The 16,094-nt window shown below is 29.1% G+C and overlaps 1 protein-coding gene across 1 annotated transcript; it reads left to right on the top strand.

Moving 5' to 3' along the window:
- The first annotated feature begins 3,293 nt into the window (after window positions 1-3,293).
- On the top strand, window positions 3,294-10,239 carry LOC107026604 (gamma aminobutyrate transaminase 1, mitochondrial). Its single transcript, XM_015227643.2, has 18 exons — window positions 3,294-3,608; window positions 5,630-5,760; window positions 5,967-6,051; window positions 6,133-6,205; window positions 6,857-6,954; window positions 7,068-7,160; window positions 7,453-7,526; window positions 7,614-7,652; window positions 7,742-7,830; window positions 7,913-7,989; window positions 8,075-8,149; window positions 8,613-8,744; window positions 8,827-8,914; window positions 9,000-9,078; window positions 9,269-9,359; window positions 9,446-9,524; window positions 9,607-9,722; window positions 9,859-10,239. The coding sequence occupies exons 1-18, from the start codon at window positions 3,552-3,554 to the stop codon at window positions 9,928-9,930; spliced, it is 1,548 nt and encodes a 515-aa protein (XP_015083129.1). The 5' UTR covers window positions 3,294-3,551; the 3' UTR covers window positions 9,931-10,239.
- The last annotated feature ends 5,855 nt before the right edge of the window (window positions 10,240-16,094 follow it).

Genomic DNA, 16,094 nt, shown 5'->3' on the forward strand with positions numbered 1-16,094 from the left:
TTCCATGATTTGTGTTCTCAGTGTGTTAATTATTAACATTGATTATCCATTATTACTTTATAACCTTAATTTTTAATTAATTATTTCTTTTTAATAAATTATAATTAACAATATAATTATTAATAAAATGCTATAGAGTGAGATATTAAATGCTACACAATGAAATTGAAAATCTAATGACGTAACTTGATAATATTACTGTATAAAATGGTATATACAAAATTTACACAATAAAGTATCTTCAACATTTTTCATTCACAAAAGACTAAAATATCTTCCATGAATTCTAGTGTAAAGGACTATTTACTCTTAAAAATATGAATAAATATAAATTATAATTTACTAAATTCATTTTTATTCGTATAAACATAAACGGAGTGAATTATTATACATTTTATATTAATTTATTTTCAATTCATTTAAATTTGACCAAAGCCGCTCATTCGTTAAACCAAAGGCTGATTCGCAAATAAGTTTGATTATTATCTATATTAATCTATTTTATTGAAAATTCACAAGTTTAAAATTAAGGATCCCCATAGTTTTGTACAATTTTGCTTGAGTTTGTGGTAGACTCTAATTATTGTTCACAAATTTAATATTCTTGTTTGAGAACTGGTGGAAAAGTCAAAAGAAAACAAATCATTTATTCTCAGTCGAATTAAATTTACAAAAAAGGATAAAAGAGAAAACAAAAGACTTTGGTGGGCCAATAAGAAATTATTTCCTTCTTTTGTTCGTCAAATTAAGTTGGCTTTCTCTTTAAAATATCTGTTTGACTATAAAATTTAAATATCTGTTTAGCTATAAAAATTTAATCAAACTTCTAAAAAGAAGAACACTTTCATTTAGTATTTTCTAATATTATTCTTGTAAACATAATTTTAAAACTCAATTTTTCAATTTTAACTAAAATTTATAGCCAAACAGAAAAAGTTTCCACTATTTCCTTTCCATAATAATTTTCCTACCTGTCAACATATAATCCTACCCAAGAAATGGCATGAGTTGATGATAGTTTTTTATTTCCACATTTTGGCCAAATTAAATGTATCTTATATCATTGTCAAATAATTAACCTATTAAATATTCCCTGCGTTCCTAATTGTTTCCTTTTAATGATTTTTTTAAAAATCCAAAATAAGGGTATCTTACTATCTTAAGAAGTTAATAAATTAACAAGTTTATCCAGTAAGTAATATTTTTATACTCCCATCATTTCAATAATGTTTATGTTTTAAGAGTCATTTATTAGATAAAAATAATTTAATAAATTACATATTTTATGTATTAATTTCTTAATAAAAGTAATTTAATAAGATGATATTTATTTTGAAACAAAAATAATATTTTTCTTCAACCACATTATACACCTAGTGATTCATTTTCCATATCTGAAAGGAGAAAAAGGAGAAAATACACTTGTATTACCTAGTCACAAACATAATATTCCATTTTACCAAAAAATCTATTTCAATTGTATGTTGTAATTTTATTTAGCACTACAAACGTTTTGAGTAAGAAATAAATATTATCAAAATCTGCAATCTTAAATACGTGATATGTGGTTATATTATCAAAATCGGCTTTTCTTTCTTATTTAAATTAATTATTTTATTATAAAGGTCATTATTTAATTTATTACAATAAGTATTGTATTAATGGAAAAATATTTTCAATAAAGACTCTTCATATGCCAACTTACAAAGAGTAATTATTCATAATTACTTCTCTATTTTCTATTATTAATAAAAAAATTTTTTTTTAATTTTTTGTCCTTCTTCTGATTACAATTACGAAAGAAAACTATTTTTTAAACATTTCAAGTGTTTTATTTTTATTATTTAATTTATATAAAATGTATATTATTATTTAACTTTTTTCTCCGTTTTTTGAGTTTTTTCATTCATGTTTTTCATTAATCAATTTATTAAAAAAGTAATAAATATAATCTTATTAATTACATATAATTATATTACATGAATGTTGAAAAAAAACCTCTATCTATTTGAATTCTCTAATTAAATAAGATGTCTTTTCAACTTCCATCTACTTAATTCTCATGTATAAATAAAAATCATCGGTGTTGTTGCATGTCCATTTCTATTTTCTCCAACTTCATATTGTTAATATTTTTTTTTTTGTTTTTCAGCTTTTATGAAGATTATAGATATATTTTTTAGAATTTCTTCTTGTGTTACAATAGCCAAGCAAAAGTTTATCAAGATTAAGAAGAAGAATATCACTTATACATAGGTTTTTAATAATCGTAATAAATATTAGATCTTAAATATAAATAATTAATATTAAAATTAAAATATGGTTTTTAAATATGCTAAAAATAACAAATTAGGAGTAAAATTTATTTTAAAATAGTAAATAAGTACTCTCTCCATCCCTATTCCGTTATCACCATTTTAATTTCATTGCTCGATAAATTTATCATTATATCCTTATTAAGTATTTTCCTAACACTCTAATTTTCAATCAAAGAAAATGAATTAATCTATTTTACTTATTATTTGACTAATGAATGGATTATTACTTAGTTTTTCTATTACGGTAAAAAATATACTTTAAAGACTAATAACTCTTAAGGTAAAACAAGAAGAATAATATCACTTATACATAGGTTTTTTACTACTTTGCTAATATATTTTTAAATAGTTTACAATTTTCAATGTTTAGATACATTACTTTACATTTGGGCTTGTAAATTTTTATAAATAGTTCATAACAATGATTCAGTTGATTTGGAGGATGGTTATCCATATGGATGACACGAAATTGATTGATATAATTTGATTTGATTCTTATAAATTTAAGAAAAAATACATAAATATCCCTCAATCTATGTCCGAAATCGTAAAGATAGGATTATACTATGCATGTGTTCACTTATGCATTATTCCTAAATTTAATAAACCAATATAATTACTTTAAGTTTATTTTAATGAAAATCAAATCAAATCTTTATGAAGGTAACTTTTTTCTTTCTTTTTTGTAATGTGGAAATCAGAGCCTATTCATGACGATAAAATCTACGTATTCAAATTGGTAACCCCAAATTTAATGCACCATAACTTTCTCCCAAAATTAGCACAACCTTTCGTGCGTTCAACTTAAGTGTTTTACGTTTTTTTTTTAAGTTTGTAATCTTTAGTAAATATTTTGATTTGTATCTTTATACGATAAATATGTTTTTAATTAAAAAATAAAAAAAATCTCAAATTTTATTTATACCTAATTAAATTGGAAATGAAAAGAGGAATCCAAATCGAAATATGACACTTGAATGGATGGGTACGGAGGAAGTTAGTAGTGCTTTCTTTTTATATGACTTATTCATGATTATTAAAAATTCATATGTGGTGTCATCACTGAGTTGGAGTCCCTTTTAATCAATTTTTTTCTCTCTCTCTTTTGGCTGGGTCTTTTATTTTTTTTTCTCTATATATATATTGCACCTTCATTTTTTTTCTATGCATGTTTTATTTTTACAATATTTGATTTGCAATTAAACAACAAATTGATTCGAAGGATTATATCAAATGGCTAAGATTTCTCGTCTTTTTGGATCCACCGTCAAAGCAGCTATCACCGCCCAGGTTTGTTTCTTTTTTCTAAAATCACTTTTTTTTTGTTGAATCTTAATTTTTTCCTTCTCCTTTTTTTTTTTGGGTTTCTATGGGTTCTTTTTTGTTTTGTGTTGAAGTGGCGCTACCTTTTTTTTTTTTTTGCTTTTTCGTGTTTTAGGGGTTGTTTGGTTGGTGTCAGTTTTTTCAGATATTAAATTATGCATAGTTGCTGAACAGATAAATTATATATATAAAAGATTAATAATTAAAATTATATATAACTAGTTTGTATATTATCAATATTCGCATAATTCTATCGAAAGTCCATTTATTGAATACTATACTTAGGTTGAATCTCTTTTTGAAAGAGGAGCAAAGAGCAAAGAGGGGTTGGGTTATGATTTGAGATTTTTTGGTTTTCTTTTTTCTCTTTTTAACTTATTGAGTTGTAAATTAATAATTTATATTTATATACAGAGAAATGAATAACTATTCTTAATCTATATCCGAAATTTCAAAGCACAGTTATACTATACTTTGAGACACGCTTATACTATACTTGAGACACACCTATACTATATTTGAGACACACTTATACTGTACAAATGGTCTATTATCCCTGAATTTATTTTGTAAATAATTCTCTATCATTTTCGGCCTATGTGACACTATCTTGGGTCCAATGCGTGTTGATATTTTTTTCAGGCTAATGCCATGTAGATCAAAAAAGACTAGAAAATTATTTACAAATTTTCTAAAATAAGTTAATTGTTAATAGGCTTTAGCATAATATAAATGAGTTTCTAAAATTTCGGGCATAGATTTGGACTACTCAGTGTATTTTCCCTTATATGTATTCAATTGAGTTTTAAAATAAATATAGAGTTTGAATTAAAGTATTGAGTTCGACTAGTACAGTTTTCTCTCTCTGGTCCTTGTTGCAGTCTAGTTGATAGGTTATGGTAAAATTGTAGCGTGGCCCTTTTCATACTTTTCTTTCATAAAAAGTTACTACTATCTTTTTGGAATTTTATTGTTTTTGATTTATTTTTAGCTATTTAAGTGATTATAAAATTATTAACTTAAATCACTTAAAATAAGTCAATCTAAACAGTTCTAGAAAATTGATTAGGGAATACATATAATTTTGCAGTTTTTATGTTTTTTTAGGAGCTGTCTTCAAGTCAAAATGTTCTTTTTTTTTGTTTTCTACTTGGGCTTTGGGTCTTTTATCTTGTTGATAATTAGGATATATTGTTGTTTGTTGGACTTGTTTTAGATATTATCCAGCCTTGTTATGATCATCTTTCTACAGAGGAATAGTGAAACTAACTGATTTTGACACATAACTATCTTGATCAATCTACACAGCATTAAAAGGGATTTCCTCACAAACCCAAAGATCATTAACTCTTTCATGGTGTTTGATTTACTGTCTTTTGAACAATCAGTATTTTGGTAATAAAACATTAAACAGCTGACCAAGGATTATCTCATTCAATCATTTTTATAAGAATTTATGGTCTGCACACTGGAGAGACTCTTATTTCATAATGTAATATCGGGTAATTGGGGAAGTGAAGTTTCTTAAGTCGCTTTGCTAGTGATTTTAAGTTCATTTTGTGCTATCATAGTTACTTGTTTTTCGTTAAGGTAAGATTTTATCGACGTATATGGAAATTCCTGGTGGTAAACTGGACCTAAGTATATTTAGGACCATGCACCAGCTCTTTGAGGGTGTTTGAATTGAATTTTGACTTTTAAGCTCTTTTTTATTTTTTGAGGTGTTTGGGAAATACAAAAAGTGTTTTTGAACACTTATTATTAGGCCAAAAAGTATACAAATAAGCTAAAAACAAAAAGTTGGGTATGCCCGACTTATGATTTTTAACTTTTAGCTTATAAGCTACTTAGAGAAAGCCATTCCAGACGACCTGTTCTTAGATGTAAGATTTTGAAGACAAAGCAAATTTATTTCCATGATGCAGCACTGTTTTTGTTTTGTGATTTGCCTTTAAGTCGTTTATGTTCTAATTAATCTGGCTTTGTAGGCTGGTTTCCATGGAAAACGTATTCCAGCAGTTAGCAGTTTTCAGGAGCATATAGTTAAATCAACACCGGCAAGATATAACAGTACACAGGCATGTTTGGAAAATGACATTTCTGGAACTGATAATAAAGGGTAAATTCTGTTCACTTTCCAACCGCTGGATCTCTTTTTTTGCGTTCCTTGTTTATGGACAGTCATTGCTAAATGACATGGCCTTTCTTCATGAGTACTACTCTATATTTAGTCATCTGTGGAATATATTTCACTTATTTGACATAAAAGCTGCACCTGCAAGCATAAAAGGAATTTTACTAAACAATGTATCTCCACTTTTGCAGGTTCAAGGGTCATGATATGTTGGCACCCTTCACTGCTGGGTGGCAAAGTACTGATGTTGATCCTTTGATTATAGAGAAGTCTGAGGTTAGATTTATGTCTAGTTTTGCTGTCTAACTTGAGAGAACTTTATATATCTTCGTGATTAACTTTTACATTTTGACATAGGGATCCCATGTCTATGACATGCAAGGGAGGAAGTATATTGATACTCTAGCTGGTTTGTGGTGCACAGCACTAGGTACTTTCGATCCCTTTTATTCAGTCTTTGGCGTACTAATTCTAGCTCCAAGTATATTAACATGCATATGTCTTTCATGTATGTTTTTTTTAGTCTGGTTAACATCACCAGTCACACATTGACACACTTAAGTGTTCTGCCATGTCAGATGTTTTTCTTTCACAATTTAACTGCATAATTCTTTTCGGTAATGACAATAAGTATTTGCGTCATGATTATAACATCCAAACAATTTACTTTAAAAATGAAAGTTCACTCTATTGATGAAAACGTTTTTTTTTTCATTTTATTAATAATCAATGTCTGCTATGTTATCCTGATGTGTTGCATTTGAAATGTGTTGAAGACTAACAACTTGAACCATATATTGCAAGATTTCCATCAATGAGAACTTGTAGAATTGTTTTGATCTACTGCTGAATGTCTCCATGTTGAACTGTGATAGTCTGTGCATGGTCAATAAACTGGAGACAGGCCTTAGAGCGGCCTTTTAAGTTTTATTTATGTGATTGCTCAAATATACAGAACAGAACAATTTAAAACCTAGACAATGGCTAATTTCTGACAGCTGTTGAACTTTGCAATGAGTTTTTATTTATGATGTAATTGGAGCACAAGTACAATGCTTTACCAACTTAAATATTCTTGTAGGGGGGAACGAGCCTCGCCTGGTTGATGCTGCCACTAAGCAATTAAACACATTGCCGTTTTACCATTCATTTTGGAACCGTACAACAAAACCTTCTTTGGTATGACAAAAACTTTGCAGTGTCTTTACATGAAAAGGAAAACTAAGTGATGCCTAAATTTGGGTTTTTAAGTTTTTCTTGGATCTCATGTTGATTGCATTTGGAAAATACAGGATCTTGCGAAGGAGCTTCTGGATATGTTCACTGCAAAGAAAATGGCAAAAGCTTTTTTCACCAATAGTGGATCAGAAGCCAATGATACCCAGGTTTTGCTTATTGCCTTCAAACACTTGATTATATAATTAGATCTCAGTTCTTTTCTTTAAACACTTGATAATTCATCAGAAGAACATCGTTTTTGGGATAGTGAAAGAGTGGGACATTATAATTTTTTTGAAAATTGTATATTTTAGTTCTGTTAGGATACGAAATGAATACAGTAGATACTTGAATTTTTTTGTTTTTTTTTGTATAGAAGTTTGATAAAAATAGCAGGAGATTATGTGAAGAAGTTTATGAGTATAATTTCTAACTTTTTCCCTTATACTTCAAATGTAGGTGAAGCTGGTCTGGTATTATAACAATGCTCTTGGAAGGCCAAACAAAAAGAAATTTATAGCTCGAGCAAAAGCGTAATTTGTGAATCTCTATCTATTTTTTTTCTTTTGGTTTCCTTTTTCCTTAGTCTTACTAATGTTTTTGTTCATTCATTGTAACAGATATCATGGTTCAACTCTTATTTCTGCCAGTCTCACTGGGTAATATAATAAAACACCATTTGAAATCAAAATCACTGAGATTCATTATTATACTTCAAGTATCAGTTTGCTAATACTTTCTTTTGTAGTCTTCCTGCATTACATCAAAATTTTGATCTTCCTGCTCCATTTGTTCTTCACACCGACTGTCCTCATTATTGGCGTTATCATCTGCCAGGTTGTTACTTATTCTTAATGACTTACTTTTCTCCTCTTCCTATGGTGTAATAAACCATTTTCTGTTGAAATGTATATATCAGGTGAGACAGAGGAGGAGTTCTCCACCAGGTTGGCTAAAAATTTAGAAGATCTTATCCTCAAAGAGGGGCCTGAAACAGTAACTTCCATCAACTTTTACTCTTGCTACTCACTTTGTATATTGAGGGTGATTTATTGCTGATTAATTTGCTTTTTCACCTCAGATAGCTGCTTTTATTGCTGAACCAGTCATGGGGGCAGGAGGTGTCATACCTCCTCCAGCTACCTATTTTGATAAGGTAGTTTTCTTTGCGTTTTTTGTCTGTTCTTTTTATTCCAGAAGGAGGAAGCTATATCGCTTTTGCATTACTACTTAGAATGCTGCATGCAATGCTCAATCTAGGATGTAAGAGTTCGTTCTATAGTTTTGGTGCCAAAGAATGAAGGCAATCAGCTAAGTATTTATTTAAGAAACTCCGAAGTTTGTGCTTACTGTCATTGTCAAAGAAGGGTGTAACTGGTAACCTCTTTCTGTCTGTAATACCCAAGCATATTTGCATTTGGTTTTACCATGAGGTAGGATGAGGATCATCGGCCATAGAGAAATTTGTGGGTAGAATGAGGATCATCAGCCACAAGATATGTGCAATAACAAGTCCTTTTCTTTTATTTCTGGCAGTTTTTGCAGTTATCTATCTTTAGTTCCTTCAGATTATTCTTATATACATAACTAAAACAACGATTTCTCCTTTTCATTTATAGATCCAAGCTGTAGTGAAGAAATATGACATTCTTTTCATTGCGGATGAGGTCGTCTGTGCCTTTGGGAGGCTTGGAACAATGTTTGGCTCTGACATGTATAACATCAAACCTGATCTTGTCACCTTAGCAAAGGTATGTTAAACAACATCCTATCTCAGCTAAATACCAACTCATGTCTGGATGTAATAAATTTCCCTTCCTGAATTTTTTTCAGGCTCTTTCTTCTGCATATATGCCAATTGGAGCTGTCCTTGTAAGCCCCGAAGTTTCTGATGTAATTCATTCTCAAAGCAATAAACTTGGTGAGCATTTTATTTGTTTCATAGCACATTATAAATCATTTACTTTTTCTGTTAGTGAAAACGCTGAATGTTTTTCTGCAACTAGGTTCCTTTTCCCATGGATTCACTTATTCTGGGCATCCTGTTGCATGCGCGGTGGCATTGGAAGCTATTAAAATCTACAAGTATGTAGGCTTGAATTGCCTTTCGACTTCCTTTTATGATCATGTGCTTTTCATTCTTTACCCTCATTGCAACTTCCATATGGTTATTTTAGTATTATGATTGCTGATAACTCTGCGTGTTAGTTTATGGGCTTGATACCTATTGTACTTAGCTAGTGCTGAAGATTGGAAAATGTTCAAATTATTTCAGGGAGCGAAATATGGTTGAGAGAGTAAATAGAATATCCCCAAAGTTTCAAGAAGGTCTGAAGGCATTTTCTGACAGTCCCATTATCGGAGAGGTACAACTCTTATCACTTACATAAAAGTGATCAAAACTTTATAAAAGGTTCTGCTATTCATTGTCTTCACTCTTATTTTCCTGTAGATTAGGGGACTTGGTTTGATCCTTGCCACAGAGTTTGCGAACAACAAATCTCCTAATGATCCTTTCCCTCCTGAATGGGGTGCGTAATTTTCCTCATTTGCTCTTCAATTGAAGGTCACATTAAAAACTTATTTTATTCAATCGTCTCATTGCCACCTCAGGTGTTGGTGCATATTTTGGAGCGCAATGTCAGAAGAATGGCATGTTGGTACGTGTTGCTGGTGATGCCATCATGATGTCTCCTCCATTTGTAGTTACTCCAGAAGAACTTGACGAGGTATGTTTATGGCTTGCATTTATATGCATATATGTGTGTGTTTTTGCCTGAAATTGCTTTGAGGCCTCACTTTTATGAATTCATGTTCTGCAAGTCTGATAACCAATTTTTGTGAAAATATTTTCCTTTTGTTCAGTTGATTAGCATCTATGGGAAAGCATTGAGGGAAACTGAAAAGAGAGTAGAAGAACTCAAGTCTCAGAAGTAATATTAGTTGATAGCACAAGCTTGACGATGGCGAAAAATAAAAATAAAATCAAATATGTTTGGATATTCTGTAAATGTCCAGAATGAAGTAAAGAAGTAATATAATTTTTAGTCCAAGTTGCGCTCTTCTTCTCTTTCATTTTACATGCAGTATAGTTGCACCAGTTGACTTATTGATGAAGATATCTATCCCCTTAACCAGTTGTCACCAAACCCAAGATTAATGCATTTCACAAAAAAATCGAATTATCAATCTATATTCTTGTAATTAATTGGGTTTTTATCAAAATAATTAATTGGGTTGTTGGTATGGTAGTGCACATTTCTCCTAAAGTCTTTTCTGTCAAAGAATATTTTCTTAGAAGTTACATGTTTAATCATGTTCTACCATTTCATAAATTCGCTTCTATCTGTCCATGCTAAATTCAGAAGCATGAAATCGCGCTACAAACTTCTTCGCTAGTCGTAAGTAGGGCAAATAGTTGAATTGGATTGATTTTGAATGGGTTGAATATGGATTGAGCAATAATGATTTGGATTACAATTCATTCAAATAAAATATGAGCGAATATGGATTTGGTCAAATATGGTTTGGGCAAAATGGTTCTGACTTAGTTAAATAAATTTGTTTTTTGAATATGGGTAAATAGAGTGTTAAAGTATTTATCATAGTTAGTTATCATTAGATTCAATGTCGCTATAAGCTTTAGGGATATTTTAAAAAAAAGTATTAATTACTATTTAAAAACATATCTAGTGATGATTAAATTAGGGACATTTTAAAAAAAAGTATTAATTATTATTTAAAAATTATTTAGTGATGATTAAATTATTATCGCTAAAGATCATTTTGGATGTAGTGTATGCCGTAGAGTTATTGATAATTAGGATACAAGTGAAGTGGTACTATTAAAAGGTAACATGTATTTCTTGACGGCATGAATTCGGGTCCCAACTCCCAACAATTAGCAACTTACAATTATTTCAATTAGCTTCGGCATCAATTACTTGGTGGCAATAATATAAAACTTTGAAGAACATGTTTAAATATTATTTCATGGTTACATAAATCTTAAGATTACGCATACACGTGCAACACATATATGGTGAATCTAATAATTTCTTAAAAAATATCACCATAAAGAATAATATGTGGATCGAGATTGCTAATTCGGATAGTTTTTCCATCTTATAAAATCTGTTCTTATTAGTTCAAAAACAATATGAATCCTAAACTAATACAACAGTGATATTCCCCTAATTCAGAATAGTCTTTATATCATTCGCACTTTTGGTTTTCTAATCTTGCAAAGTACTAACTACAATACATAACTCTGGTAGAGAAACTCAAATTTGAGACTTAAAGTCTCTTTGAAAAAAAAAACAGAAAACTTTTCAGTTTGAATATTCCTCTTAACCAAAAAGGATGTTTCTCCTGGACGTCGTATTCCAAGTATCATTTGGTATCTAGTTAAAGTTATGTATATAGTATAGTTATGTATTGATTAGTTACAAGTGAATTTTATGTACTAATTTGTGCAAATATTAGTTTAGGCAGAGACAAGTTATTCCACCTACATAAAATAATACCATAAATTTCTTCATAAATTATACATAAATTAGTTATACGAATTTCTAAATTATAAATCAAATATCTTAAATTTTTTAAATATAACTAATTTACCTCCTAATTAACTACCAAACATAACATTCCTTGTACAAAATTTTATACCTACCAATTCACCTCTAAACCAACAAACAAACAACCCTTAAAAGTGCACTAATAATATTTCCTTGTTAGATTTGTGATTTCAACTTCAAACAACTTGGCCACGTTCCATAACCGACCTAACATTCTAGACAAAGACATATACATATATTATTATTATTTTTCATTTTTTGTTCAATAAGCAGATTAGCATCTGATGATTAAAATGGGTTCTTAAGCAAGATTTATTTTCTGATAATTTTACTTTCAAAAGTGGACTAAGTTTCAAAAGATGATTAAATAGGTTCACTATAAAAGAAAATGGATCATTTTGTGGAGGGTTTTTTATCGATTTGTTGAAATTTTTAATCCTCACAAAATTAATTGAGGCGGTTTTAGAAATCCCACTATTATCTATGTTACGAGCATATTTGCGACGGTTTAATAGAACCTCCATTACGTCCGCCATAAAATGCATTTGCAATTTGTGGTGATTTTTAAAATCAATTTGTGGTAATTCGTAACCCCTTAAATATTATTTTAGAACTTTAATTAATACACTCTACATAGTCTTAATATGTCTACATAGTCTTAATATCTTATTTAATTCTTTTGAAAGGGTTTTTACCCCTTAAATATTATTTTAGAACTTTAATAAATACACTCTACATAGTTTTAATATCTTATTTAATTCTTTTGAAAGGGCTTTTACCTTTTTTTAATTTTATTTACCCTTCCTAGGAGCTCCAACCCCTTTTTGCTCCCTTTGTGACTCGAACTCGCAACCCAACTCCTACTTCTTTTGCTCCCTTGGTGACTCGAACTCACAACCTTTGGGTTGGAAGTGAGGGGTACTTACCATACGACCAACTCCTTCTCATTATTAAGAAACTTGAGTTATGTCATTTATAACATAGACTACATTTAAAATATTCAAGTTGCAAAACGATATAAATCTTAATTTATGACAAATTGACACAATTAGTAACTATGTTTGATGACTTAAAGTTTAAAACTTTAACAAGTGATTTCACATCAAACAAATGTAAAAAAGGTAATATAGTAATTTGACTATAGTGATTTGATTTATTATTTTTATTTCATATTTTCTTTCATCACAACAACATTATATATTGTTATACATAATAAAATTTAGTTGATATAGTATTAGATGAATTTCAAATTTTAATAAATTCATATTCATTAATTTTTAGATAAAGACAAATTTATACATTCATATGTAAAAATAATCTTAACTATATAGTAATTGGGTCTTAATAGAACATCCTAATATTTAAAACCTATATTTAAAGTCAAATATTAAAAGTTAAATGCACAACTTAATTATATTCAAATATTGACATCTTAATCTTATTAAAAATAAATGATACCTACATGATCTCAAATGATTTCTCATTTTAAAGTCAAAACGTGCTACTGGTACCTTATGGTGAAGGTTGTTATCTTTTAATTTTACCTAATATTGTATGATTGCACATCCAACATCCACTTCTTTGAAATATTCATCTCATAGAAATATATTAAACTTTACTGACCTAGTGCTTATTATCATATAATTGTCATCATATAAATTTACCTTTTATTTTAGTGTGTGCAAATATATATATATATATGACCTCAATTACATATTATAGGAGTAACATTTTCATCTATTATTTATTCTCTTGAGAGAATGAACCTAAACATCTAAATTATTTGTACTTTGATACCACAATTCAATTTACAATTTTATTTGATCTTCTCATGCTAATTAAACATGTAATGCATATAATCAGTTGTATTTTTACTTTCCATGATTACCTTGTTTTTTAAAGTGCTTTCTATATTTTAATTTTTTTTTTATTTTCTATTTTGTACAAGTGTAACAAATTATAATGAATTGTGGCATTTACAAATGCTCCACAATTTGATGTAATTTGCAGAGATTATCACAAACCTCCACAATAAAACCGCTACAAATTATAATAAATTGCAGTGTTCACAAAACCTCACAAATTGGCACAATTTGCGAAGGTTATCACAAGCCTCTACGATAAAACCGTCACAAAATAAATTATATCGCAAGGATTAAAATAAACACTACAAAATAATTTCATAGTAAATTTTTCTAAAAACCCTACAAATAAACCTCTCCAAATTAGCTCGTTTGTTTTAGTGGTTCTTAAGCTAATTTTCTTTGACCTTGGTCTTAGGTATATAAAATATAATGCCAAAATTGAATTTAATTGGCAGCCTAAAGTTGGCGGTCATTGGGGGATGAATTGACCAATTATATTTATTATTTGAATAAAACTTTCAACTCAAATGTTGAACTATATACTGGTCTAAGTTCAGCTTAGCCGGCCATGATTTAGTCACACCATATTTGTTTACCCATTTTATACAAGTCAACCATCTAATTATTTATTATTATTAAACATCTTGTGAAAAAGCTAGCTCAAAGGGAGGAAGTTTGTCCAAGTCTTATAAGGAGTCTATATCTGGTGCGTGGACAATTTTGATTACGAGGAACCCCAACATCGAGTGAGACGGGCCCTGCTCTGATACCATGTAAAATTAGGTCTTACGCCTAACTCATACCCCAAAAGCTAGCTCAAAGGGAAGAGAATTGCCCAAGCCTTATAAGGAATCTACCCATCTTATTAACCACCAATATGAGACTTTTGTCATTCTTTAACACATCCATTGATAATTTCCACAAGAGTTAATTAGTACAAATATTCTCAAAAATTAATTTCAACATCATTTTCAGAAAACTTCATCAGAAACTAAATCAAAATTAAACAAGTTACATATAGTATGGGAGTCAATAATACGATTCAGTCGAATTTTTTTTTTAAAAAATAAAATTCTTTGCATATATCATCCTTAAAAAAGTGATACTATATGCTCAATGAATGGAATTCAACATGAAGATTTTATAATGTTTTCTATTTTCTAAACTTCACATATAAAATACATATAAATTTATTCAGTTTGTATTAGGTATTAAAATGAAGAAAAATGCTATCCGAATTTTTGGTAAGATATTATGAATTATACATTAAAACATATAATAATATTTACATGAAAAAATATAATAATCATTCGGCTAGATTCGATATTTTTTTAGAATTGTTTTGACACCCACTACCAAGTGACATATGAGTTTGCCTCATAGCTTGTTGAAGACAAAGCTAGGTGATTAATTTCACATGTCTAACATGGTGAGTCAAAGATGACAATCCAACTAACATGGCCACAACATACTAATGACATCAAAAAGGAAAAAACAAAAAGGAGAATAATTCGAATTACTTGTACACTTTAAATTTTATATATTTTTAAGAAATCACAATTAATATGTCAAATTAAAATGAACATGTCCGCTATTTACTGTAGTGTACCTTTAATTTCACCAGACATTCTACCTCATATATATTTAATAATATTAATTATTATTCATATTAATTGATGTAAGTCTTGACTTCTTGAGTCTTGAAAATATTTTAAATATGTGGAGGGCAAATATCATATTTTTTAATTAATTCTTAATATGTTACCATATTTTTTTAATTAATTCTTAATATGTTAAAAATGACAATTTATTTTTGTAATATTAAACAAGTAAAAATGAACAACCAAGTGAGTACGATTGTGTTATTATTGAGGAGACGTTATCCTTTCCTGGTATAAATTTCCTACTATCGTGAAAAGAGTCTATGACCAATATAATAATTAAAAGAAACTTAGGCTGGCTAGCATTGAGACTAGGCGTTACAATGTGAACAATAATTATATATATATAACATGAGTGATTAATGCATTTATGTTTACTCTTTAGGTTTAAGGTCTAACTACTTTCTTCTCTGTTAGAATGTTACTAACTAGTGTAATTGATATATCACCACGTAAATTTGATCTCAAATTTGAATGTGTACTATGAATTCATATGTTGAATATTTCGAAAATTTCAAGGTATTACTATGTAATATTTGACTTTAGAAAGAAGGTACACAAGTAAACCTTGAATAGGTGGAAAAAAGAGTCTAAAGCAGAGAAAACCCTTCCTTAATTAAATTTACTCGTCTAAAGTGAAAAAGTGATTAATTCCTTAATCATTAGATTACATAAAAAGATAATAATAATACTAAAAAGACTATTTTATTGCTAATACATTTCTTTCTTTCAATCGAAAGTCATAACACCCCCAAAGCTTTGTTCAAGTGGAAAAAGTCGAGGAAACTCATGATCCATGTCAAATTTTTGAATTCTACGTAATAAACCTGATTATATTTAAGTGGAGAAGGATAGAAGGGTAAAACTGATTATTTCCGAGTTCATAAAAGGAAATGTAGGTGGCGAAAGGAATTGATAAACCAAAAAGGAAAAGGGAAATGTCTTCATCGTTGGGACAGAAGACTAGCTAGTAAGGCCGGTTTGGTCGGTCATCAAGT

This window comes from Solanum pennellii, chromosome 7 (assembly GCF_001406875.1).
Source record: "Solanum pennellii chromosome 7, SPENNV200".
Lineage (NCBI taxonomy): Eukaryota > Viridiplantae > Streptophyta > Magnoliopsida > Solanales > Solanaceae > Solanum > Solanum pennellii.